Genomic DNA, 24,675 nt, shown 5'->3' on the forward strand with positions numbered 1-24,675 from the left:
AAGTCAATGATGGCACATGGGTAGACACTGGTACTTGCATAAATAAAATCATGTGTACGGACCTACGACCCTGGATGCATGATGATGGTTTCTGTAGAAATCCTCCTGCTCTTCGTTTTCACAAATCTAGAGGGGATCTTCACACACAAGCATCCAAGAAGTTAAGTCATGCAGCAGCATCAGAATTTCAGCACTGTGAAGAGGACCGGCATCAGTGAGGAGTGGATTTTTACAGGAACCATTCCCATGCAGGGCATGGGATAGACTTCTTTACAGGTAAGTAATATTCCTGGTGTTTTTTTCCCAAAGAATATTTTTTTCACTAAGCTTGAGCTTTAAAATGGTTATTAATGCACATTTAGAGCAGGGAGAATTATAGTGGATTGTGCGATTCTTAACTCCTGAACAAAATAAAAGATAAATCACCAAACATTGTTTATTATACCAGTACATTGATATACTGGGAGGAGCAGGAGGAAGAGGAGGAGGAGGAGGAGGAGGAGAAAAAGGAAAAGGAGGAGGAAAAGGAAAAGGAGGAAAAGGAAAAGGAAAAGGAGGAGGAAAAGGAGGAGGAAAAGGAGGCTCCTCTCCTGTACTAAAATTTCTTACTCTAATTTTACTGTACAATGAGCTCATGGAGGCTCAGTCTCATAATAATTTTGTAAAGCGCTCAGCAAACTGTTGGCGCTATATAAATCCTGTATAATAATAATAATAATAATATGCAAGCATTACCTAGTCTGGTCTTATTGCAAATGGAGTTTGCCTACAAACGTCCACTCCACCAGCCTGACATCCACCCATCAAGGCATTTGGATATTTGTTTAACTTCTGCCAGGAGCCAGCCCACGTCTTGATTCTGGGTTTAGGGGTTTTGAGATTAGTATGGAAGCCATGATCTGTTTGCAGTTCAAAGGGAAACACAGAGACCCAGTGATGATGTCATTGGATCTAAATAAGATATGTAGTGACAACAGAAAGGTTTTATTGCAACATTTATTTAGTATGTTGATAAGGGGAATAAGAACCAGGTAAGGAAAAATATAAACATATTAAACTTTTATTTTAAGTCCTGCTGAGACAATCAATACAGCTTCCTCCTCACAGTTGCAATTTTTTTTCTTGCTCTCAGTTGTCTCAGGAAACAGGTGCAAGTAGTTCAATTACATCTATATAACTGGATGCCTCAGCTGCTTGCTGCCAGACAATCACAAGAGAATTTAGATGATTATCTGCTTCATTGAAGGGAAAACTTGAAATCAAGACAAATCTGTATATGCAAGGAGAAACCTTTTAAAATCATTTTCAAGTGAGAAAAATAATTAAACATGTCATACTAAAGTTTTACTCCTCCAACAGTAGCTTCAGATGAGCCAGTATTTCATTGCCCGTAGACCATACACTTATGGAGGAATCAATTATTTCGATCTCCTTAGCAATACGCTTTTGCAGTGAATAACCTTCCCGCGGCATCGCAATATCTCCCTTCTTCAGGAAAGTTACCGGGCAAAGATCATTGCTGCCATCGCCAATATAAACTATTTTAGAATATTGAGCCCCATTGGTGGTCTGCTTGGCTACAAATTCTTCTAATACTTTCCTTTTACATAGGTTCTTGGGGCAGGATGAGCAGTGATGGACATGAAAATTCTGGACGGTGAGGTTCCCGAACCGATCAAAGGCTGCAGGGTTGGTAAATACTTGATCGAAAACGTTGTGAACATTTGCGTGCGTCAGAATCCAGTCAATAAAGATGGTATTTGAGTCAGAGATGATGATGCAATCGAAGTGATCCTTGTTCTCTCCAATAAAATGGAGAAGCTCAGTCATGCCTGGCGTATATGGTATGGCAATCATAATTCTTTTCATGTCATCTTCTCGAATACCCTGTTCTCCAAGGTAGGTGAAAATCCTGCCCATATACTCTGTCCATTTTCCCTTCTCATATGAATTTTGCAACACATTCGGGAGCGTTTTATCTGGGGCGCACTGGACAATCCATGTGTCGCTGTTATCATTTACAATTGTGTGGTCAAAATCAAAAACTAGCAGTGTCTTCATCTCTGTGACTGGGCTGATGCCTTTGAGTTGGCCTGCAGGAAAAGAAAAAACCACAACAAAGTAAACATGTTGTTGAATGGTTATCACTTTGTCTGTCACACAAGGTATAGAGCAAAATGCTTTAAATGCTTTTGTTACATGCCAAGCAGATTCTTTCAGTAGAGATGAGCTTGGGTTTGGTCTGAATCCGGAAGTAAAGCCTCGTGCACACATACCGAAACTCAGCCAGTTCAGCAGGACCAGCATGACCAGCTTCTAATGAACGGTCATGCTGGAAAACCAACATTTGATCTGTGTATTCTGATGGGAAGGGGGGGAGGGGAGAGAGTGCCTGCTGTCAGAATACAATAGCACTGCGGGGGAGATCTCTGCATCCACATCACTTATCAGGATGCAGGCATCTGTCACTTTGCTTTTCATTCAAACTACTGTCTAACCTATAAAAAAAAAACTGTGTGCATGTATACGCATCTTTCGCAGTTACTGATAGGCCAATAAGTTGCGGGGGGAAAAGTTCCCACCCTGCAGCTGCATGTATACAAAGGGATGGGAATGCGTACAACATCATTGACCTATCATGGCCTCATATGGGCCCTTAATCCTCATTGGTGGTTTTCTGACTATTTTTTAGTATCCAGCTGGATACTAGCAGTGACCTTAAAGCTGAATTACAGGAATTCCACTCCTTCATGAAACATGAAGGCACACTATGAGTTAAAGTGGAGTTCCACTCACCCTGTCAAAAAATAAAAGTCAGCAGCTACAAAAACTGTAGCTGCTAACTTTTAAAAAACAGCCACTTACCTGTCCCTCGGTCTCGCGATGTGTCCCCTGCAGCCCATTTTACCGGCCGTCCTGTATTCCAGGAGGCCGGCATCTTCAGTGTGGGCACCCGGCTGTGACAGCTTGCGGCTTCACAGCCGGGTACCCACTGCGCATGCGCAAGCAGCGCTGAGCTTCATGAATGGTCCTGTAGTCTTCTGGAACCTGTCACGTGTCCCAAAAGACTACAGGGAGGGAGGACACCTTCTGCTTCCGATCGCCTACGCCAGGGGTAGGCAACCTGCGGCTCTCTAGCTGTTGTAGAACTACATTTCCCATGAGGCATTGCAACATTAGAAAACTGACAGTTACAGCTATGACTTGCAGAGGCATGATGGAACTTGTAGTGCTGCAACAGCTGGAGAACCGCAGGTTGCCCACCCCTGGCCTAGGTGATTGGACCAGAAGTGGGAGCGGGTACCTGTCAAATTCGGGTACCAGCTCCCCCTGCCCCCCAAAGATGCCAATCCTTAATGGGGATCGGGGGAGCAGTCCTTAAAGCGGAACTTCCCCTTTTGGGTGGAGCTCCGCTTTAAGTCCAAGGATGTGTATGACACCTTCTGGACTTATCACTATTACTTATATCTGACAGGTTTATAGTACTCCTAGAAATCTGCTATTGCTGTATTTCCAGGAACCCAATACTCATCCTTCTGATCTCTGCATCTTTAACAGTCTAGTCGCTGCAGTTGCCTTGTCTGCCCCTCCTTCCTCCTGCACAATCATAGAATCCTTAGTATTATGTGAACACATTCACAAAATACAAAGTCTTCTGTGAATGGGAAGCAGAGGGGAGAGGAGGGCACAGCTGCTCTGTGTGCTTCTCTCCCCTCTCAGATCCCAGAGTGTCTCTCTGGCAGAGGAAGAAACCTGTCATCTGTAAATAATAAAGATAGATCCAGGATGTCATGCACCTCCTTGGACTCAACTCACAGTGTGCCTTCACTTTTTAAAAAGTGGCTGAAATCTTGGAATTCAGGTTTAACACAAGACCTATTAAGGTCCATTTAAAAAAAAAAACACCTGAAGAGAGACAGTTTCCAGAATGGTTTTACATTCACGACACAAAGAAATTAGGCATTTATAAAGGCCAAAGGGGGTTCCTACTAGACCAGGGGTGGGCAAACTTTTTGACTTGAGGGCCGCAATGGGTTCATATATTGGACCCGGGGGCCGGACTAGCTGCTGGCCAGCCCAGCCACTACCATGCCATCCATAGTAAGTATAGTAATATTCCCCCATAGTAATTCATCCCCCATATAGTAATTCATCCCCCATATAGTAATTCATCCCCCATATAGTAATTCATCCCCCATAGTAATTCATCCCCCATATAGTAATTCATCCCCCATATAGTAATTCATCCCCCATAGTAATTCATCCCCCATAGTAATTCATCCCCCCTATAGTAATTAATCCCCCATATAGTAATTAATCCCCCATAGTAATTCATCCCCCATAGTAATTCATCCCCCATATAGTAATTCATCCCCCATAGTAATTCATTCCCCATATTGTGTCAATTCACTTACCTTTGCTCCGCACGTTCCTCTCGCCGTGTTCCCGCGCCGTTTCGGTCTTCAGGGCGGACTGTGAGAGGAGAGGAGTTCGTCACGCTGCCCCGCCTACATCCTGACAGCCAATGTTTGCCACGCTCCGCGGGCCGGATTAAAAGGTCCGCCGGGCCGTAGTTTGCCCATTGCTGTACTAGACCCAAGATAGAAGTGGCAAAAGAGTGTACAGCTGGCCATTCACCAGTTGAATTTCACTCTAATATTTTTGCCTTGGGAACGTCTTTTCAATTTTAGTGGGTTAAACCAAAATTCATTTTCAAACCATAGTGATAAGAAATTTTAAAGAAGCAGGATGGATAAAAATCTTTCAAACTAAACTCTAACTGTGAATGTGGCTTTCATTCAGTGAAACAAAAACATACATATTGTAATAAACCTATTTTACACAGTTCTGGATGAAATTTAAAGGTATAGTTCACCTTTACCAAAAAATGCCTATGCAGGTAGATAAAAACAAACTGTGCAGCTCTGATGAAGTTGAATTAAGCCCTTCTTATATGTGTAGGCCATTTACTTACCTCATGTAGCCTGACTGAAAAATTCTCAGAGATTACATCATCCAATCCTGCCGTGTTTTCACTAGGATGTTGCTAAGACGCTCCCAGCTGTTACTGTTCACATCCACCATCACAGGAGTGAGATCTCAAACGCTTAGCTCAGACCTACTGGAGGAGATTTACTAGAGCTGGAGCACTCAGAATCTTGTTCAGTTGTGCACGGTAGCCAATCCGCTTCAGCTTTGACAATAAAACCTGGAAGCTGATCAAGATGGCGGCTCCAGCACCCGACAGCCGAATGAAGAATCAGCTCGGGGTGAGGATACCACTGGCCCTGGATACCTTACCTAAATACCCTAATATTAAAAGTCAGCAGCTACAGTATTTGTGGCACTGACTTTTAATTTTTGGGAGGGGACGGAACGGAACTCCTCTTTGACTTCAGCTTGTTCTGTTAAGCTTTGGCAATAAAACCTGGAAGCTGATTGGTTCCTATGCATAGATGCACCAGATTTTGAACTCTCCAATCTTAGTAAATAACCCCACTGTGTCAGGGGAGAGAAAAGAACATGTGAGGGGGTTTGAATCAGAGAAAGAACTCACTCCTGTGATGGTGGAGGTGAACAACAACAGCTGGACGTGTCTTAGCAACATCCTAGCAACAAAACAGAACAGGAAGATGCCTTCTCTGAGAGTTTTTTTACTCAGGCTTCTGAAGGTACCTAAATGGTTTACACCTATTAGGCCCCATCTACACGGGACACTTCTGAACAATGGAAACTGACTGCTGGAAAACGTAGGTTAAAAAATGTCTGTTTAGCCGCGTTTGCATAACGCATTTATAAGCGTTTGTGTTTAGAAGTATTTTTTAAAGATACGCACAGAAGAACCTCCCAAATGCCAAGAATACACAGAAAAGTGGTAAATTATTAACTATTTCAGACTGTTCCAGAGAAATACAGAGAGTAGAAGCAGAGACAGCAGTAGGTGTTGAGATTAGCTTAGGTGTGAGTTGCTCATTAACATTTCTTTTGTTTTCAAGGGTGGGAAAGGTGTCTGGTGGAGTCCGTCATTAAAGTCACCTGGCAGGGGGTCCTCATGAGGAATTTGAGGTGTGAATGTTCATTAACATATCTTTTGTTTCCAAGAGTGGGAGAGTTCTGATGTGTGAATTGGACGAGATTGGTAGGAACATCCTGTGTTCAGTGTTTTGTCCATCTGAGTACCTTGAAAACGCTTTGCATGCATTTTTCATGATAAAAAAAGACTCTGGACAGCATCGGTTTCAAACGCAAACCCTTATAAATGCGATTTGCCACGTTTACAAGCATTTTGCATTTGAAACGCTGATAAAATCGACTGCTGAACGCAAGTTTTCTGCGTTAAAAAAAACGACTGTAAACTCTAATGCCTGTAAACGAAGATGTGTACATGGACACATAGGAAAACATGAGGGTGAGTTCAGGGGCTGCTGAAAAAAATGCTGAACAGCTCCTAAATGTGAGTTTATCAACTGCAGTGTACATGAGCCCTAACAAAAGCATTATTCAGACCTATTCAGTTTGTTTTCATCTACACCTATGTGCCCCTTTCCTCCATAAGCAGTGTTTGGTAAAGATGATCTATGCCTTTCAGTGCTTTTGAACAAAATCATTTGACTCAGTGATAGCAATAATTTAACCATGTATTGCCTATTAATGTAGTCCATATAAACAACTGTGAAGTTCTGCAGCAGCGCACGTACAGTACAAGAAACAAGCACAGTATGTGTATACAGCATATGATCATTAGCATCTGACCTGGTAATCTATAACCAAAGCAGATCAAAGTACCTTAGGTAGACTGTAACCCTTGAATGATAATCTAACACATAGAAGATACCTGCTGCTTGGAATCATACAGCTCTGACTAATAAACATGGTATCAGTCATACACTAAAGTCACCGACGGGGATTCTACAATGACTTCTAATGCTAAAACAAAGTTTTCAGCTTGAAAATGCAGAACGTGTGCACCACAGGTATATACTTTTACAGCTACCCAAAAGGAATTCATGACAGTTCAGAATGTTTAATGACATGTTGCCATAACAACATTACATTGGTAATAATGATAATGTTTTCTAACCGATAACAGCAATAAATGTAACAACGTTTTGTAATATTACCTAATCATGGTGCACCACAACAGAAATACTCATACTGACTAGCATTAGATTAGACTTAAAGTGGAACTACACTCACCTCCTCTACCATGCTGTGATGTCCCAGAGCTTACCGCTGGACAATGACATCTTCAGCCTGGTGGTTACTGGGTATCAATCCCCAGCCACTTCTACTGGCCAAGCCACGATGACGTCATTCCTGTGAATGCGCAGGAGTCCTGTCATCTTGATATTGCCAAAATTCTTACACTGAGCTCCATGTCAACTAGATAGAAAAGGCCTCAAATGTGGCCCCTGACATCACCAAAGGGCCATTCACAATATTAACCTCCCTGGTGGTCTAACTAATCAATATTTTTGAATGTCAAAGCGGTACATTGTTTTTCATGGAAATTTGTTGTTTTATATTGTAGGCCTGTAATTCTTAGGAATAACTCACTTAAATCTGTCCAAACAAGAGTCTAGTAAACATCCCGGGTATGATAAAGTTTGAAACACGAAATCATAACTTATAATATAATACATAATTATAAAAAATAATAATATAATAATAATACATTTAAATTCAATAATATAATCAAACCAAAAACACTGAAATTTGAAATAGAGCGCCAAGTTCGTACATCACTGAGCTCAGTCACAGAATCGTTTTCAGTGTCTGATGATGAATTATCCCAAAAAATACCTATCGCTGAATTCTGCAAGCGATTCTAATTCACTAATCGCTGGTCTAAAACCGCTTTTGACCTAAAGGGACACTTTTTGGACGCCATGAACGTTTCTCACTTTCCAGGCAGAAAGAACAGTAAAAGTGCAGGCAGGGCACAGGACAAAGCACTAGGGACAAAATTTAGGTGAAATTGTTTGATACAGTAATGTATGTATGTAATCTTTTAAGATTACAGTGTATTGTGTGTATGTCAACTTTTTACTTTTTTTAATCTCCAGCTGGATCCGCCCCCGTACATCCCCGTGGGTCCGCATTTCTCTGTGCAGGTGGTGCGACTGCACGGATTTTTGTGCGGATCTGCAGTGGCACCACCCGCACAGATGTGAACCAGTGGTAAGATGGACTTAATTTACCAATTGAAGCTGAACTCCAGCTAACACTTTAGAAACAGTTACAGCAAAGTTTCTTTTTCCTGTTGGGATAAAGGTTTTATACAAATGAGTAAAAGATGACCACTGTGATCACCAATTTAACAGTTTCCCAAAACAGTCACATTCAAAGCGTTCCGTGAATGGTAACTGTCACAGGTGCTTGTGCTCTCAACCGCACTGGAGATCAGAGGCTAAGATGGCAGCTTCATTGGCAGTAAAGAATATGGGGGCTGAGTTCCTTTTTAAAGGAATTTAAAAAATAACGGACTTACTGGCTGGATCACCAGGTGAAAATAAAGGGAAAAAAATCCAAAAAAAGGAAATGAATGCAGTCACATCTAAGGACTGGTAAGCTGCAATGTATTACATTTGTGCCTTTGGGTTTCAATACACTCTAGGCTTCATGCACAATGGCTTGTGAAAACAATCAGCAGTATTTTCTGCCAGAATTTGGCAGAAAAAAAAACACCTATAATGCTGCAATATGTAGGCGTGTTTATGAGCATATGGCGTTTGCGTGTAAATGCATTGTACTGGCCAGAATATTAAAGTGGTTCCAAAGTGTCAAGGTTTTTTTACCTTTATGTATTCTATGCATGAAGGTAAAAAAACCTTCTGTTTGCAACAGCCCTCCTAACACTTACCTGAGCTCCCTCTTAATCCAGCAATGTCAATGAGAGCCTAGGTTGTCCAGGGACTCTCACACCTTATTGGCTGAGGCAGATTCGGGAGCCACTGGCTCCCGCTGCTGTCAGTCACAGCTGATCAGGAGAGGGAGGGGTGGGGCTAAGCTGCATATACACGCAGAGCCACGGCTTGGGAGCGCGCTTGCCTCCATAACAAACAGTTTGCTATGGAGGCACCTGACAGAAGGGAGGTGCCAGGACCACAAGAGAAAAGGAAGATCCAGGCTGTGCTGTGCAAAACCACTGTGCAGTGCAGGTAAGTATAGAAATGTTTGTTATTTGTATGAAAAAAAAAACAAGACTTTAACTCTGGGCAAATAAACCCAACCCAAACTCAACTCCGGGCAAATAAACCCAACCCAAACTCAACTCCGGGCAAATAAACCAAACCCAAACTAAACTCCGGGCAAATAAACCAAACCCAACCACAACTCCAGGCAATTAAACCCAACCCAAACTCAACTCTAGGCAAATAAACCCAACCCAAACTCAACTCCGGGCAATTAAAGCCAACCCGACCCAAACTCAACTCCGGGCAAATAAACCCAACCCGACCCAAACTCAACTCCGGGCAAAAAAACTCAACCCAAACTCAACTCCAGGCAATTAAACCTAACCCAAACTCAACTCCGGGCAAAAAAACCCAACCCAAACTCAACTCCGGGCAAAAAAACCCAACCCAAACTCAACTCCGGGCAAATAAACCCAACCCAAATACAACTCCAGGCAATTAAACCCAACCCAAACTCAACACAGGGCACATAAACCAAACCAAAACTCAACTCCGGGCAAATAAACCCTAACCCAAACTCAACACAGGTGCCCTGTGTTGAGTTTGGGTTAGGGTTTATTTGCCCGGAGTTGAGGTTTGGTTTGGTTTATGTGCCCTGTGTTGAGTTTGTTATTTGTATAAACCCAACCCAAACTCAACTCCGGGCAAATAAAAAATGTTCTTATGCAGTGGGGCTATGCCTGCACTGCAAGGGTTACTGCTTAATCATGTCTAGGGGAAAAAAAAAATATATACTTATCTGCTCCTCCCCAATGCTAGACCAGTCTCCGCAGCGTCTGCACCCCCACACTGCAGTGTTATAGGGTTCTGATGTCATCAAGACCAGAGCAGGGTCCACAGCCCTGCACTGGACATGCTGATGCCAAGGGACGGACCACTGTCCGGTTGAGGGGGAGCACTATCTGCTGGGGCAGTGGAGGATCAGATCAGTAAATCAGTGTCTGCTCTCCCCTAGACAGAATGAGAAATTAACCTGTACAGTGCAGGCACTGCCCTACTGTAAGGGATGATTATTTTCCTCTGGTACTGTTAATAATCAGTGCAGTGCCCATGATCCCAGCCATGGCCAGCAGAGGGGCGGAGGTCTGTGGAATCATCATCAGACAGGTGTTAGGAATCCCCTCCAGTCTAAAGGGGGAAGCACCCTAGTGATCAGGATGGTGAGGGATTGAGGAATTGTCTATTGATTCATCATAACCCTTCCAGAAGGTCTGCAGATTACACAGGGTTGATGGCACTCACCCAGATGAGATGATACAGGCAGAGCTGACAGTAATATGGATCTCACCCCCTCCTCTTCTCTCTCATCAGTTTGCTCCTTGCCAAGCACACTGGACTGTATTTGCCAACTCTGGCAATAATCCCCTCTTTATCTCCTAGGACCTAGGCTGACTACAGCCTCAGCTCTCTGATGATCCACAGGGCAAAGGTACTACAGTACGTCAATGGAGCATGTCCGCCATCTTTATTGTGGGCAAAGTACCAACACACAAATAGAACTATATTCCCAAACATAATGCCAGATCGAGTCATGATCACCCCGCCATAATAAATAACAATCCAGCGGCATTATTATCGATTTTTATCTTTTAGCTAAAGACTTAGTGAAATATAACCAGCATCGCTCTAATTCTATCCTTATGTCTCCTCGCTCGTTCATTGTGGTATCTATACTGTATGCCCCATTTTCAGTCTTGGCTCCACCCACCTTCTTCCGTCGAACGGCTGGCACGTGGTGTCCACCACTTTCCGCCCACTTCCGGCTTGGTAGCTAAGCAACGAAGACTCGTCCGTTGCCAGGCAACGAGGAGACGCGCCAACATCTTGGAAGTGAAGAGGAGCGAGCTGGGATCCGGGGTGATGGCGACGGCGTCCGCCCCTGTGGTTCAGTATGGCCGGAGGAAAGGCTCCAGCAGAGGACAGGCAGGTGAGCAGCTCAGGCTGGGCTCCATGCTGGCAGGGAAGAGGCACGGCTCTGGGCCCTGGAGAATGGAAGACATGGGGGTCACCTGTTCTATAGAGGAAAAATCATTTTTAGGCTAGGTTCACACCTCTGCAGTTTGCGTTTGATCCATTTCTGCAGTGCGTTTTGTGTTTTTACACACGCATTTTGCCACGTTATTGATGCGTTTTTTAATTATTTTTTTTTATTCTGCTAGGCAGATTTAAAACGCATAAAAAGTGGCAAAAAACGCATCAAAAACGCACTACATGCTTTTCAGCAGCATTTCCATTGAAGTCTATAGAACCAAAAACGCAACTTTTTGCGTTAAAAACCGCACTGGGTGAAAACACGGAGATGTGAACGTGTCCCATAGGAAATCATGGTAAATGGACTGTAGTGCGTTTCTGCAAAACGCTGCGGAAAATGCTGCGGTGTGAACCGGGTTATTGCTGATGTAGATCCGAAGAGTGATGGATAACTATATCTTCTGCTGGATGTTACCATATAATCCCCGCCTGTACTCCATACATAATAAACAGGACGCTCCACCCCTATTAAACACATGGATCCCGCCACACCCCGGCCCCCAGATCATATACAAGTGAATTCTAACTACTATGTGTGTGAAATGGGGGATCACCAAGTATTATCAACGTCTTCCTTCCCGGGACAATTCTCTCCTACATGGAAAAATCAGCATTTTTTTTTTTTAGAAAATTACTTAGAACTCCCAAACATTATTATTTTGTTTTTGGCACAGGCCCTAGAGAATAAAATGATGGGTGTTGCAATTTTTGTATGTCACGCAGTAAATGCACAGCAGTTTTTCAAATGCAATTTTTTTGGAAAAAATACACTAAAATGAATTTTAACCCTTTCCCACCCAGCCTATAGAAAATGCCAGCTGGACGTGTCTTTCAGTGATTCAAGGGGACGTCATATGACGTCCCCCTGGATCTTCGCCACGTTGGTCCTAGATCTGTCACCAGCTGTGTCCATCGGGCACAGCTGATGACTGATCTGTGTACCGGCCTGTTGCCAGTACCATGTGACTGCTGTGACCAATCACAGCAGGTCACATGACAGTTATAAACGATGGATGACTTCCTTTCATGCCATCCATTGTATACAATTGTGTTGCTAGCTGCAATTGGTCACAGTGATCACAAGGTACAGACTGGGCCAATCACAGCTAATCAAAACAAATAGAATGAATCAATTTCATTCAGTGAAATGCTTGTTTATAGCAACGAAATTCATTGCTATAAGCAATCATAATGTGTTAGAAAAAAATACTGATCACTGTGACATTGTATTACTCTGGTCACAGTGTGTTTTAAAAATCATAAAAAAAAGAAACAAATTATTGAAAACAAATTATTATTTTTTTTTATCCACTGTCAGTCAGTGTCTCTGATCACTACCACACCAGTTATATTATGACTCTGTTTTGCAGTGGTGACAGTATGACAGTATGTAAAAAAAAATTGTGAAAAAATAATAAGTAAAATGCTTGCTTAAAGCAATGAAATTCATAGCTATAAGCTGTGACGATGGCAGCGTCAGACCCCAGCCCTTCTCACCAAACTCGTGACCGAAGGACTAGCCAATCTAAAACTGCGCTGTCACGTGCTTAACAATGCCATGCCCAGCTGCACCCTGCACAAAGATTTTCCAGCTAATGGACCACAATCTGTGTGCCTGCAGCCTGAGAACGATTGTTACTGGGTCAGGTTAATTTTGCAATTAACCCTTCACACTGCCACCACCTCCTGTTTGTACAGAGAAAGAGGAAACTCGGCGATATCAGCAATAACACTATGATGTTTGAATAATCATTTGTATACACAATGTCACCGCAGACAGATGTATGCAGACGTTTTAAAACACACAGTAGCGCTCTTCAGAGGCAGGGAGTCTTAGTTCGCATTAAAGAGCTTTAGAAACAGTTCAACACTTTCAGAAAGTAAGATTTATTACTAAAAGGTCAAAAGAGTGCAATAAAAATATTTACAGAAAAAGATGTAGCCAATATATATATATATAAATATACAAAGAGCAATAACACAGCAAAGAGATAACAGAAAGAAGTTTAGAGAGAGTACTTGCCAAAAGTCCTGGGTTAGGCAGATCAAGTTTCCTGAGCAAAAGGGCCTTATCTCCCAAAGTTAGTTCCGATGTTAAAAGGGAGGATTCTTCAACCCTCTGTGCATGTAGCAGCCTAGACACTAGCAGATTAATATGCAGAAGCATCTGCTGAACGGCTAGATATGAAATATGACATATCTGCGTGGGACGGTTAAGGAGAAATGTTTTATTTATTTTTTTATCTACTGTCATCAGTCAGTGTCTCTGATCACCACCACACTAGTTATAAAAAAAAATTGAGAAAAAATAACAAGTAAAATGCTTGCTTATAGCAATGAAATTCATTGCTGAAGGGGTTCTGTGAGACTCCGAAACGTTGACTTGCTGTGACTATGTAAACCTTCATTAAAGCCTTTTCGGACCAACATTGGAGATCCTTGGTGTGCCGGTGACATTTCTCTCCTTTGCTGTGATTGCGGCACGTTTTACCACGTGACAAACGTGCCGCGATTGCGCAAACAAAATCACTGGATGTGCGACACCCAAAAACGGTATTAACCGTTTTTGGGCATCGCCTTAATATGCATTTTTAATCTGCCCAGCAACAAGTTGGCCAAGAAAAAAAACATTCAAAAAACACATCAAAAACACATTGCAAAAAGCACTGTAAAACGGACAAAATGCAAATTGCACACGTTTTACATTTTGATGTGTTTTACATTTTTAATTGTTTTTAAATTAAAAAACAAATTTGAAAAAATGCAAAATGCATCAAAAAATGTATAAAACACATGCATGTAAAAACACAAAACGCACAGCAAAACAGACAAATCACAAACTGCATTGGTGTGAACCAGGCATGAAATGCATTGAAAATGCAGCAAAAATGCTTCAGAAACACACGTGTTAAGTTTTTTATGAGTCATGCATGCTTTTTTAATTTACCAGCAACAAGTTGGCCCAAAAAAAACCCGCAAAATGCATTGCAAAACGGACAAAACACAAACTGCATTGGTGTGAACTAGAACCGAAATGCATTGAAAAGCAGCAAAAATGCATTAAAAGCACACACATGCTGTGGTTTTGATATGTTTTTTGAGTCACATGACCTATGAAAAATGCATCCTAAAAGCGGCAAAATCGCGGGTAAAATTGCAGGTAAAATCATGGCAAAATTTTGGGTAAAATCCTAGCAAAATCGTGTCAAAGTTCCATGTACAATCACAGCAACTTTCTGGGTAAAATCGCAGAAAAAGTTTGGGAAAAATTATTGCAAAATCGTGGCCAAAATCTCAACGAAATTCAGGGTAAAACTGCAGGTAAAATTGCAGCAAAATTCCAGGTAAAATCATGGGTAAAAACGCAGGTAAAATTATGGGTAAAATTGCGGCAAAATGCATTTGTTGCACGGAAAACCGTGCCGCGATTGCAGCAAAAGGTCCAGTGTTTTCAGGTGCCATTAAAATGAATGGCACCTGAACACGTGATCGCGTGTTTTCACATTACACAGCACGTTTTCAAATTTGAAACGCCCTGTGTGAATGGAGTCTTATGTCCTGATGCTTTGTTTCTGTTGTGTTGTGGCCGGGGATGTGATCACATGGAAGCATACAAGCAGCAGCGGCTGTAAGAAAAATAGGAAGAAGAGTTCTATTATTTGATTCCAGCAGATAACAGTGGATACACAATCTAAATCTGGGCATGTGGCCATATTTAATCTGGGATGAAAAACAGAATGTCAGGGCAGTTAGTCCCTATTCTGTTGTGACTGGAGGGCGAATGATCACGTGAGGATAGCAGTGGCTGCTGGGGAATGTGTGGGCATGTTTTCTGTTGAAATGGGTGCATACACATTCAACATGTACAGGCCCAGTGTCCCAGCCCTCGTTCACTATAATTCCCAAAGGTTGATGGGAAGTGTAGTTTCCTGAGATGAGAGGATATGATGGAATCCCGGCCTCCTTGGCAGAGCAGATGCTGTTATTTTTTGAATTACAGAGATGACTTCCTGAAAATTCAGTTAGACTTTTTTCAATGGCAAGGAATTTCACAAATGTATTAACTGTTTTGTGTAGGGGAATGTACTATTGGGTGTTTTTTTTGCCTATCAAGGAGTTCTTCTTGAAGTGGTAATGCACACAAACACAATATAACACCCAATTATTTGGTAAAATATGGTGTTACAGCGAGTCAATAGATACCCAACATGTCACAATTTAAAATTGCATACACTCGTGGAATGGCGCCAAACTATGGTATTTAATAAATCTCAATAGGTGACGCTTTGAAAACCTTAACAGTTTGCCAGTTTACACAGGAGATCTGGAGCTAGAATTATTGTCACTCTGCCAGTTGTGGCAATACCACACATGTGTCATGCGATCGCCATTTACGTATGTGTGCGGGACCAACACATACCTTTGTGCATGAGCACAGGGAGACAGGGGAGCTTTTATTTTTTAATATTTTGAGTGTGGGAAGATCGCTAGCTCCGTGCTCAGTCATGCGCGACTATGCGCCATCCTGGACCTGGGTGGCCAGCAAGTTAAACATCTCACAGGAACACATATGACCGGATGCCTATAGTCCGTGTTACAGTGTTACCCTGGCCAACAGAACCCCCACTTTGGTGGTGAGGAGGATCTGTCATGGGAGCCTTACCCGCACGCTCCGCTGGATTGGTAAGTAGAAAGCCCCCTCCCTTCCATCCCTGGACACGTGTTGGGGGTACTCCCTGGGGTGTTTTGGCCTGCAGGGTTCTCCTCCTCCCCTACAGGCCTGGGCTCCTGTACTACTCCACTCCCCCCCACCCGCGATGTGTTGGGTGTGGGGCAGCGGGTGTTCTATGCTGGGGTGTTCCCCGGGACCGCAGTACCTCCTGCAGTCAGGTTGCCCTACCTGTTTCCCTGGTGTGTATGCTGCGTGTCAGTCCCTTCCTCCCTCTTTGAGTCAGTTGTACACCGTGGGGCCGGGGGGGGCATCTGGTCTCAGCGAGATCTGAGAGAGATGCAGTCCTGGAAGATGTTTCTACTGCTGGCTGCTGCGGAAAGGGATAGTTCTGGATCCCCCTTCCTGGTCTGGGTGACAGTGTCTAACTGACCCACGGGTAACCACACCACACGGTCATGCCCTCTATAAATTTAACCTGGGGATTTGCGGCCTGTTTGGGCGCCATTTTGCCTGTGGGCACCCAGCCCTTAGTCATTTCCGCTCATGCACTGTGACGGAAGCGGAGGGGCGAGAGGCCAGCGCTTTATCCCGGGGGCAGCGCTGTGGGGGTGGGGCTCAGTAAGCAGCAGCTCAAGCTGAGCAAATGCCGGCGAGGCATATCAATAAGCCCTGTGGAGCCTGCCACACTGCTAAATTTGGTGGGGGTAATGCCCCCCCTCTACCTCCCAACCATGATTGGCTGTTTACGTAATGAGGGTGCTGGGGCTGTATATAAGAGACTCCCTCAGGTGGCAGCTGTGTAACTACAGCGGTGCTCAGGATACTTGAGCCAGTGGTTGGCATTTCGTGTCTTGCTGTTGGCTGACCCCAGTTGCTCTTTTTAGGTGTGCACTCCATGAAAGGAATACAGTGCAACTTCAGAACAAAGATCTCTCTGTGCCTAGCTTCCCCAGCGAAGTGCAGTGGCTTAGTGAATAGCCCTCCTCCTGGGTGTTACTGGGGTCCTCTTTGTGTTCCCAGTCAGTACTCTCTTGTGGTGATAGTACAGTTTCCACTCCCTTCAGACTAGGTCATGTATCTGTCTGTTATATAGAACCTGAGGTTTATGGTTAAAGCTTGGTTCTTCCTGTACTGCTGGGAGGGTCCCATCTAGTTCTGGTTATTCCACAACGTCCTGTATGCAGCATGCATGGGATGGCTGACGCATTACATACTGTTATGGCTCACATTGGTGGGTCCCTGCCTTTTGGGGACCTTCCAGGTTGTGTGGCAGTAGCAGTCACCCAGGTCAGGGTTGCTATCTGCAGCAGCGCGCTGCATTCAGTGTTAGTCCAGACCCTAGTACCTCCGGTTTCTGCTGTGAGGACCGTGATATTGCATCAGGTCTGTTGCCATATGAGTGTCCCCAATGGTTAAGGAATTCCCCTGCTTTAGGGACTCTGCAGGCGCAGTGTGGAGGCAGTGACCCATTGTAATGTTCATCGTTGCTGGGTCAGGCTTTCAGCCTGTTTTGGCCATGGCCCGGGTTTTTGCAGTCACCGGTCGCATGTGCCTGAGTCCTGCGATACACTTTATTTTAAGGCCTGTTCCCCTAGTGTACATGGAAATAGTGTGAGGATTCAGTATTTTTGGCGCGTCCCTCATGCAGCCCCCCCGTCTCTATCCTAATTTGTTTCAGCTGTGGGGCCTCAGCGGCTCCCTTGGCTAACCGTGGTGGGTGGGTGCCCAAACTTAAATCAGATTCCGGTGGACCTGCCTGCTGGGGCAACCATTTGAGTGAAGCTGTACTGGGTCTGATACCTTACAGGTATTAGTAGTCCCGTCCTCCTTCAGGTCATGAAGGAGCCCTCAACTCATCCCAGCACAAATACCTCACCCCCAAATCCCCTCCCAGCACAAAACCCATTATGTTTTAATAGTGTTATTGATGTCCAGGGTGCAGAGTTATAATCTAAAGAAAAAAATTTTTTTTGGCCTCCCTGTAATCAGGGAGAGCAGTGATCATTTGTAGTGTCTGTTCTAGGCTCAGCTACTCTGCATCCCACTGAATTCTGTGATATAGTGGGTGGAAGAGCTTTGACCCTGGCCTGTATATTCATGCTTCTTCAGCCAATCTCTGGTCAGGAGAGTGAGTGACCAGCAAGGGGCTGAGAGGGGTATAAATAGGCTGGGGTATGGAACAGCTTCCTATTGTTCCTGCTGGAGTAAGACCCAGCCTTAGGGTTGTGGCATCCCTGGGAGGCTACCTGCAACACCAAAGAAATCCATTTGGGGGTCCCAGCTCCTACTTGGGCTGGGGGACCTCTGGCCTAGCTTCCTGAAAGCATGCAGAAAACTCATCTGGGGATCCAGGACACAGGCAACAAGTACAGAAGCTGACTGGTACTGCAGGTGGCAACACAGTATACAGGGCACAGTGAGTACATGCCATATGGATTCCAGACTTTTCTTTGCCCTATATGGGAGAGCTTACAGCAATACAAGGATTATACTCCTGTTGAGGAGTTCCTATCTGGAATATATTTACCCTTCACATTCAAGAGGTAGTTCTCACTCTGAAGGAGAATATCAGGTTTAGAGTCCAACATTACAGTTTTCTTGGAAGTTTTTGGAGTATCCCAGGGCTCACTTTCAAGTACACTAAGATATGGGGTTGTGTTTTTCTATTGATACACACAGTGTAGGGAGACACAACTCTAGTCCCTGCATGTAAGGGTGACTCCACAGGATGCTGCAAGAGAAAGGAGGCACCCTAATACAGGAAATTTGGGGCAGCAGTTTAAACTGGGACGTAAGAATGGATTAGGGGCCTGTCCATACCATACCAGAACACGGCACAGGAAAGGCGTGTTCGGTGCATGTGTCCCTCACCATGCGCAACTGTACTGCCCTTGCAATCTGCTGTGGGTGCCAGTGTTATCTTAATGGCACATCAAACGCAGACTGCAAACACTGTATGTTTCCGGGCATACTACAGTACCATGCAATTTGATGCAGCCCATTTTTCAGAGTATTGCACTACTTTTTCTGCATTCCACAGTGATTTTCAGCCCTTTCAAATGAATGGGCTGCAAAATTGCACTGCATTGGAAAGCGTGGGAGCTTCTGTTGTGAACCAGCCCTAAGAGGTAAAGACATTGAATACTCAGTAACTGATTAAATCAGCTGCTCAAAGTACCTAAAAACTTAGGGTTTAATATCACTTTAATTCCAAGAGCTTCCATGTTATGTCACTACCAACATGTATAATCAACGCTGACTGTTTGGCATCAAAGATTCCAGTACTGTGGTCTCTGTTTCTGTCCTTATACTACTGTAAACTGTCCTAATAAATATGTACATACTCTAAAAAAAAAAGAGTAGCAATAGTCTTTTGTTTTTCTGAACTATAAAGAGTCTTGTGAGTCCTCTTGCACCCCCTTCCTTAGAGATTCTTACTGTGGACTCTTATTGTCAGTCTATTTTTTTTTTTTTCACAAATAAATTGCTGTCTGTCCTAATAAACTGAAAAGTCTGTAATTTCCACTGCAGCTGATAAGGTGACAGGCAATGGCGATTTAACAGTAAAGCCTGTGGATCTGCGTCAGGTCACTGTGCTTCCTAAAGCAGACTGGGAACGGATTGTGAATTACAACAACACATTGGAAGATGAAGAAAGGAGGCTTTATGAAGAACGGAAAGAGCAGGAAGCCTTGCACCTACAGTCCCAGGAAGTGGTGAAAAACTGGACTAACACCATATCTGTGAGTTGTTCTTTATGATATCATGAGTTATAACCATAGTTTACTTTATTCCCATGCTAAATATGAGCCCCGGATTCTGTAATAAGGGCCTGAAATCCATCTTCAATTTAAAAAGAAAGGAAAAGGAGGGGAAGTGCACCAATGTAAGTAAAGAAAACTAATATTGATTGAGAGAAAGCTCTATTCAAAAACTCTTAAAAAATGCATTCTCTTTTATTTGAGTTTGGGGTTCGCGATGACAGATGACATCCTTGGGGCATGAGGGGGGACAGAGGAAAGAAGAAGGGCAGCAGACTCTCTTAGATTGGGTGGAAAAGATGGCTCACACCAGCACCTGCAGAATGTTCCATGCTGAGGGTCTCCTCTGACAGCCAAAGCCCAATGCGGCATGTGTATCCTCCCAATTCCTAAAGACAGTGCACTGGTGCTCTGGGCAACATATTTTGGGGGTGGGTCTCCCTTTCTCAAGCTGCCATTTGCTTTGGATGTGGTTTCAAATATTCCCTTAAAGTTTGTGTACCTCAGGGGTCGCAATTGTGACCCGGCCCCTGCTCCAGGGGAGCCCATGCGTCCTTCCTGTCAAATTAAGTTTTGTGGTGGAGGCAATTAAAGGACCCGATCCTCTGTATGGCTCAGCCTGTGGCAGATGAAAGCCAGCATCTTCTCCTCTCCCTGCTTTCAGCTGCTGCATATAGGGAATCAGTTCCTCTAATTGCTCCCTGCCGCACTGCTCTCCGCATGTGTGTGCCTCCTGCCCGGACCCCCTCTTCTGGTTTCCTCCTCTTCTCTCCTGCCGGCTGTGGTGAATCTTATTTGAATGTAATGCTGGAAAGGGGCTAGTAAATATGTAATTTACTGGCCCCTTCCTTTTTTGTTTACCAAAGCTCTCCTCCCCATTATGAAAAAGAAAAGGTAAAAAATAAAAATATTGCAACAAATAAAAAAAAAAATAAAAATAATTAAAATTGTAAAAAATAATTTTAAAAAGTAATCTCATTCACACAGGTTCTCTGGCCCATGAATGGGCAGTTTGTGCAGCTGGAGCCGCCTCTTAGTCTATGGGGACGCAGTGGCTGTACAAACACACCTGCAGGTCCTAATTTGATAGGTGTGAAAGTGTGGGTGAGTGGCCCTGAATGCACACTGTCTTACACATGCACCCACATGCTGTCAAATTAGTACCCACAGAAGTGATGGAAATAACAGGATCGCAAAGGTCACACTTGTCACTGGGCCTTGGCATTCCACTACCGTGGGGGGCCCTAAGGCGGCAGGAAGGGGGCCTGCTGCAGAACATGGGAAAGGGTCCCCCTACGGGACCGAAGTAAAGGGCCCTGTTATGGGAGTAAAGGGCCCCGGATCAGTAGGAAGAGGTCAGGGGGCCCCTCCATGATTTTTTGCATCGGGGCTCTGAAGGATTTAGTTTTGCCTCTGGTGGGACTGTACCCTTTGATCCTGAGACTGAAATAGAACAGATTTTTTAGAAATCTATGGCCAGTCAGTCTTTAGATTTGAAGTCAATCGAAGGCAGGTATGTCCATGAGTGAAGCATAACTAAACCCATCAATTTGGGTTCGTTCACACCAGGATGCAGAGATGTCAGTTTTTCTGCACACGTCCTGCAAGGGCACAACAAAATCAATTGTTCTATATGTGTCCTGTTCACACCACAACACTCGTGTCACGAGCAGATTTTTTCTGCCCAGGAGTCTGCAACATGTATAAAATTCATTGAAGTGTGCACGAAAACTGATGTAAACTGATGTCTGTGCAAGCGAATTCTGCACGTCAGTTTCCATCAGTTTTTCTGCAAGCATGGCGTGAACGAGGCCTCAAAGCATGCCATGAATGCTAAGGCTGGCCATACTTAATACAATTTTCTGGAGAATTGTGCTTTAGATTTACCAAAAACCATATAATAAGAGGTCAAACCTAAACAACACTTTCAATTGTATTCAATTAGGCAGGCCCGTGCACTACATAGTTGAAGGTAAATCTAACGGAAATTGGGCAGAAATTGGACAGAAAATGTGAAGAAAATTGAATAGCGTATGGGCAGTCTTACTGTCACTCTCAACCGAACTGTCAAGCTATCAAATGGATGGTGTCATAACTGATCACATGTGCATCATTATGTCAACTGCAGATCAAACAGAGGATAAGATGGCAGTTTCCTTAGCTATAAAAGATAGACCTTAACACATTCTCTGCATCAAGGTAAAAATAACTCTTCTGAGTGCAGCTCCCCCCTTGAGCCCAATCTCAATCCAGAAATGTGTACGAGAGCAGGGGCTCTCTCTGCTCTCTCCCTCCTCATTGGCTCAGAGACAGCAGTGGGAGCCACTGGCTCCCACTTCTGTCAATGACAGCCAGTGAAGGGGGCGCAAGCCAGCACGAATGCGCCCATAGCAAGCAGCTTCCTATGGTGGGCACTCAGCAGGGGAGAAGAGCTGAGAGTGCTGCCAGGGGACTCAAGAAAAGGAAGAGTGGGGCTGCTCTTTGCAAAACAACACAGAGCAAGTATGACGTTTGTTATTTTTTTAAGAAACAAATATGGGTTTACAATCAATTTAAATTAAAGTAATACTAAAGGTTCAGCTTTTTTAAGATCCTCCTCTTCTTGGGTTTCCCGCTAGCGCTTCTGGCTCCTATTCCCTGCTGAGTACCCCCCCCCGAGCAAGCAGCCCTTACAACCACTTTAAATTATTTTCTGTAGTTTATTTATAAATTACATGTCTATTTCTGCAGTATGCAGACATGTTATCCAACAAATTCACTGCTGATTCTTGGGATCAATTTCACTAGTCTCTGACGGTCCACACAGACTTGGTTTAATGACCCCTCCCTAGCATTATGCTCACCTTTCCTTCACTCCCATACCGCATCTTCATTCAGTTGTTGGGACTGAAATAAAATGCCCAGTATGTCCAGCATGGAGGAGCATGTGATTTATTGCCCTGGCTCTTGTGACAATTCAATTCTGGCTCAGAGTCGGGAATAGATCTCAGCCTTGTGTAAGCTCTAACACCTATTCAGGGCTTCCTGGTGGTGAATAGAGTGGGGGATGGGGAAGAGTGGTGAGGGAAAAGTAAACATGTGCTGCAGAAGACAGAAGCGTTAAGCTGATCCTGTTGCTTTGCCTGCTTGGGCAGAGCACAAATTATCTTTTAAAGCAGGCCTTCTCTAAAATAACAGTTTTTCTACCTTGACCATCCTGCTTATTTAAATGCATATATTTTAAAAAAGATACCTTTTCTGGACTCGTACTACCAAATGATAGAGCATTGCTCATGTCATCTCTGCTTAAAGGGCTTATGGAAGGTAATCCAAACAGAGCAGGCAATTTGCGAATTCTACAAGGGTACCTGTATTATGGTTTTCCACCACAGCAGAGAACACTTGCTCTGTGTTCCAATATTATTTTGGCCTCGAGCAACATGGAACAGAGTCCGAAGTACCGGTTTCTGCAGGAGAGAGATTTCAACCCTTTACTGTTCTTCCCTTTAATGAAACCATTATTCAAAGAAAGATGTGTGCTACCATTGCTGACTGTCCCTTTTGAAACTAAAAGTTGCCTGGCAGTCATGCTAATCTTCTGACTGTAGTATTCTGTGAGCCTCTGATCTGGAACATGCATGCACGCCAGGCGTTCATGCTTCTACATGTGTGTTCTGGGTGAGTTACCCAGAAAATACTGCAGCCAGAAATTAGCTGGCCATACAATGGCTGAAATTTGTCTGCTCTAATAGAAACCTGCTGAATTTTGATTAGTGTGTGAGCCCCCCTGCTTAGGAGAAGTCAATTATTTTAAAGACTTCTGTAGAAGTGACATGTTGGAAAATTTTCCCGCCAATCAGCTGCAGCCACTGATCAGTGTATTCTTACAATGGCAGGTGCCACCCTCACAATACAATGTCCCAGTAGGGGAATTTCTCCATCCACTCCCTTTGTGTAGATGGAGGAATCTGTTAGGGCTGGTTCACACCACAATTTTAGATGTGGTTTTAATACATTTTCAATGCGGGCAGCACAGTGGCTAAGTGATTAGCACTTCTCCCTAGCAGTGCTAGGAATGTCAGTTCAAATCCCAACTATGGCACTACCTACCTGGAGTTTGCATGTTCTCCCTGTGCCTGTGTGGGTTTACTCCCACACTCCAAAGACATGCTGGTAGGTTAATTGGCTCCTGTCTAAATTGGCCCTAGTATGTGTATGTATGAATGTGAGTTAGGGACCTTAGATTGTAAGCTCCTTGAGGGCAGGGACTGATGTGAATGTACAACATGTATGTAAAGCGCTGCATAAATTGACACCATTACATATTTACCTGTAATAAATAAATGTGTTCCAGTGCTTTTTTTTTCCTCTTTTTTTTTTATTTTGGCACTTGAAAAATCTTAGGACAACAGTTTATTATGGGCATTCCAAAGCGTTTACATGTAAACTTGTAGGCTTGTTCAGGCAAAAAAACTGTGGCAGGTTGTACTTTGCTGAAAGCAGTGGAACTGACAACACTGGTGTGAACTAGAGCCAATGGAATACATAGCAATTATTGTACATGTGTTCCAGATAACTTTTAAAAGTCACTGGAGAGCATCTAGTGTGAACCAGGCCTTGTTTTGTTTTTTTTGTCTGAACCAAAAAGACAAACCATGTATTGCCAACTATAGCCTGGCAACTAGCATTCTCTGGATAGGTCAACAATGTCATCATACATATTTCTCTAGGGAGTATTTCCGCAGAAATTGTTTTTTTCATAATATTAGTAATGCTTCTGTTAGATTTTAAGAATAAAAACAATCATTGCTGTGTATTTATTATCATGAACACTATTTATTTTTTTCAATATCATTTAAAGGGCTTGAGGCAGAAGAGGCTAAAATCAAAAAAGCTTCGGGAGGAAAAAGAAGAGGAAGAGAAGAAGAAAATTGATTTAGAGGAGGCCCAATATCAGGCAGAGAAAAGGAGAGAGGCTATTGAAAAGGCCAGGACCAAGCAATACTATCAGACTGATAAAGTCAAGACGTTTCAT

The 24,675-nt window shown here is 43.6% G+C and overlaps 2 protein-coding genes across 3 annotated transcripts in view; one reads left to right on the top strand and one right to left on the bottom strand.

Annotated features, from left to right (window-relative positions):
• Nucleotides 1-978: 978 nt before the first annotated feature.
• On the bottom strand, nucleotides 979-10,935 carry PHOSPHO2 (phosphatase, orphan 2). Of its 2 annotated transcripts, none has more exons than XM_089651875.1 (2): nucleotides 10,906-10,935; nucleotides 979-2,093 (listed from the first exon to the last, which is right to left on the bottom strand). In XM_089651875.1, the coding sequence occupies exon 2, from the start codon at nucleotides 2,059-2,061 to the stop codon at nucleotides 1,345-1,347; it is 717 nt and encodes a 238-aa protein (XP_089508001.1). In that variant the 5' UTR covers nucleotides 2,062-2,093; nucleotides 10,906-10,935; the 3' UTR covers nucleotides 979-1,344. The 2 variants fall into 2 exon arrangements, with proteins under 2 accessions (XP_089508001.1, XP_089508000.1); XM_089651874.1 differs by lacking the exon at nucleotides 10,906-10,935 and adding an exon at nucleotides 10,440-10,887.
• A 54-nt stretch (nucleotides 10,936-10,989) lies between these two features.
• CFAP210 (cilia and flagella associated protein 210) overlaps nucleotides 10,990-24,675 on the top strand; it is a 30,901-nt gene continuing 17,215 nt past the window's right edge. The window contains exons 1-3 of the mRNA XM_089651872.1: nucleotides 10,990-11,124; nucleotides 19,432-19,643; nucleotides 24,502-24,675. Coding sequence (XP_089507998.1) covers nucleotides 11,058-11,124; nucleotides 19,432-19,643; nucleotides 24,502-24,675 — 453 coding nt within the window. The 5' untranslated portion in view covers nucleotides 10,990-11,057. The remainder of the gene's footprint in view (nucleotides 11,125-19,431; nucleotides 19,644-24,501) is intronic.

The sequence above is a fragment of the Staurois parvus genome, unplaced genomic scaffold (genome assembly GCF_062004578.1).
Source record: "Staurois parvus isolate SC_StPar_1 unplaced genomic scaffold, SC_StPar_1.0 ptg000665l, whole genome shotgun sequence".
NCBI lineage: Eukaryota > Metazoa > Chordata > Amphibia > Anura > Ranidae > Staurois > Staurois parvus.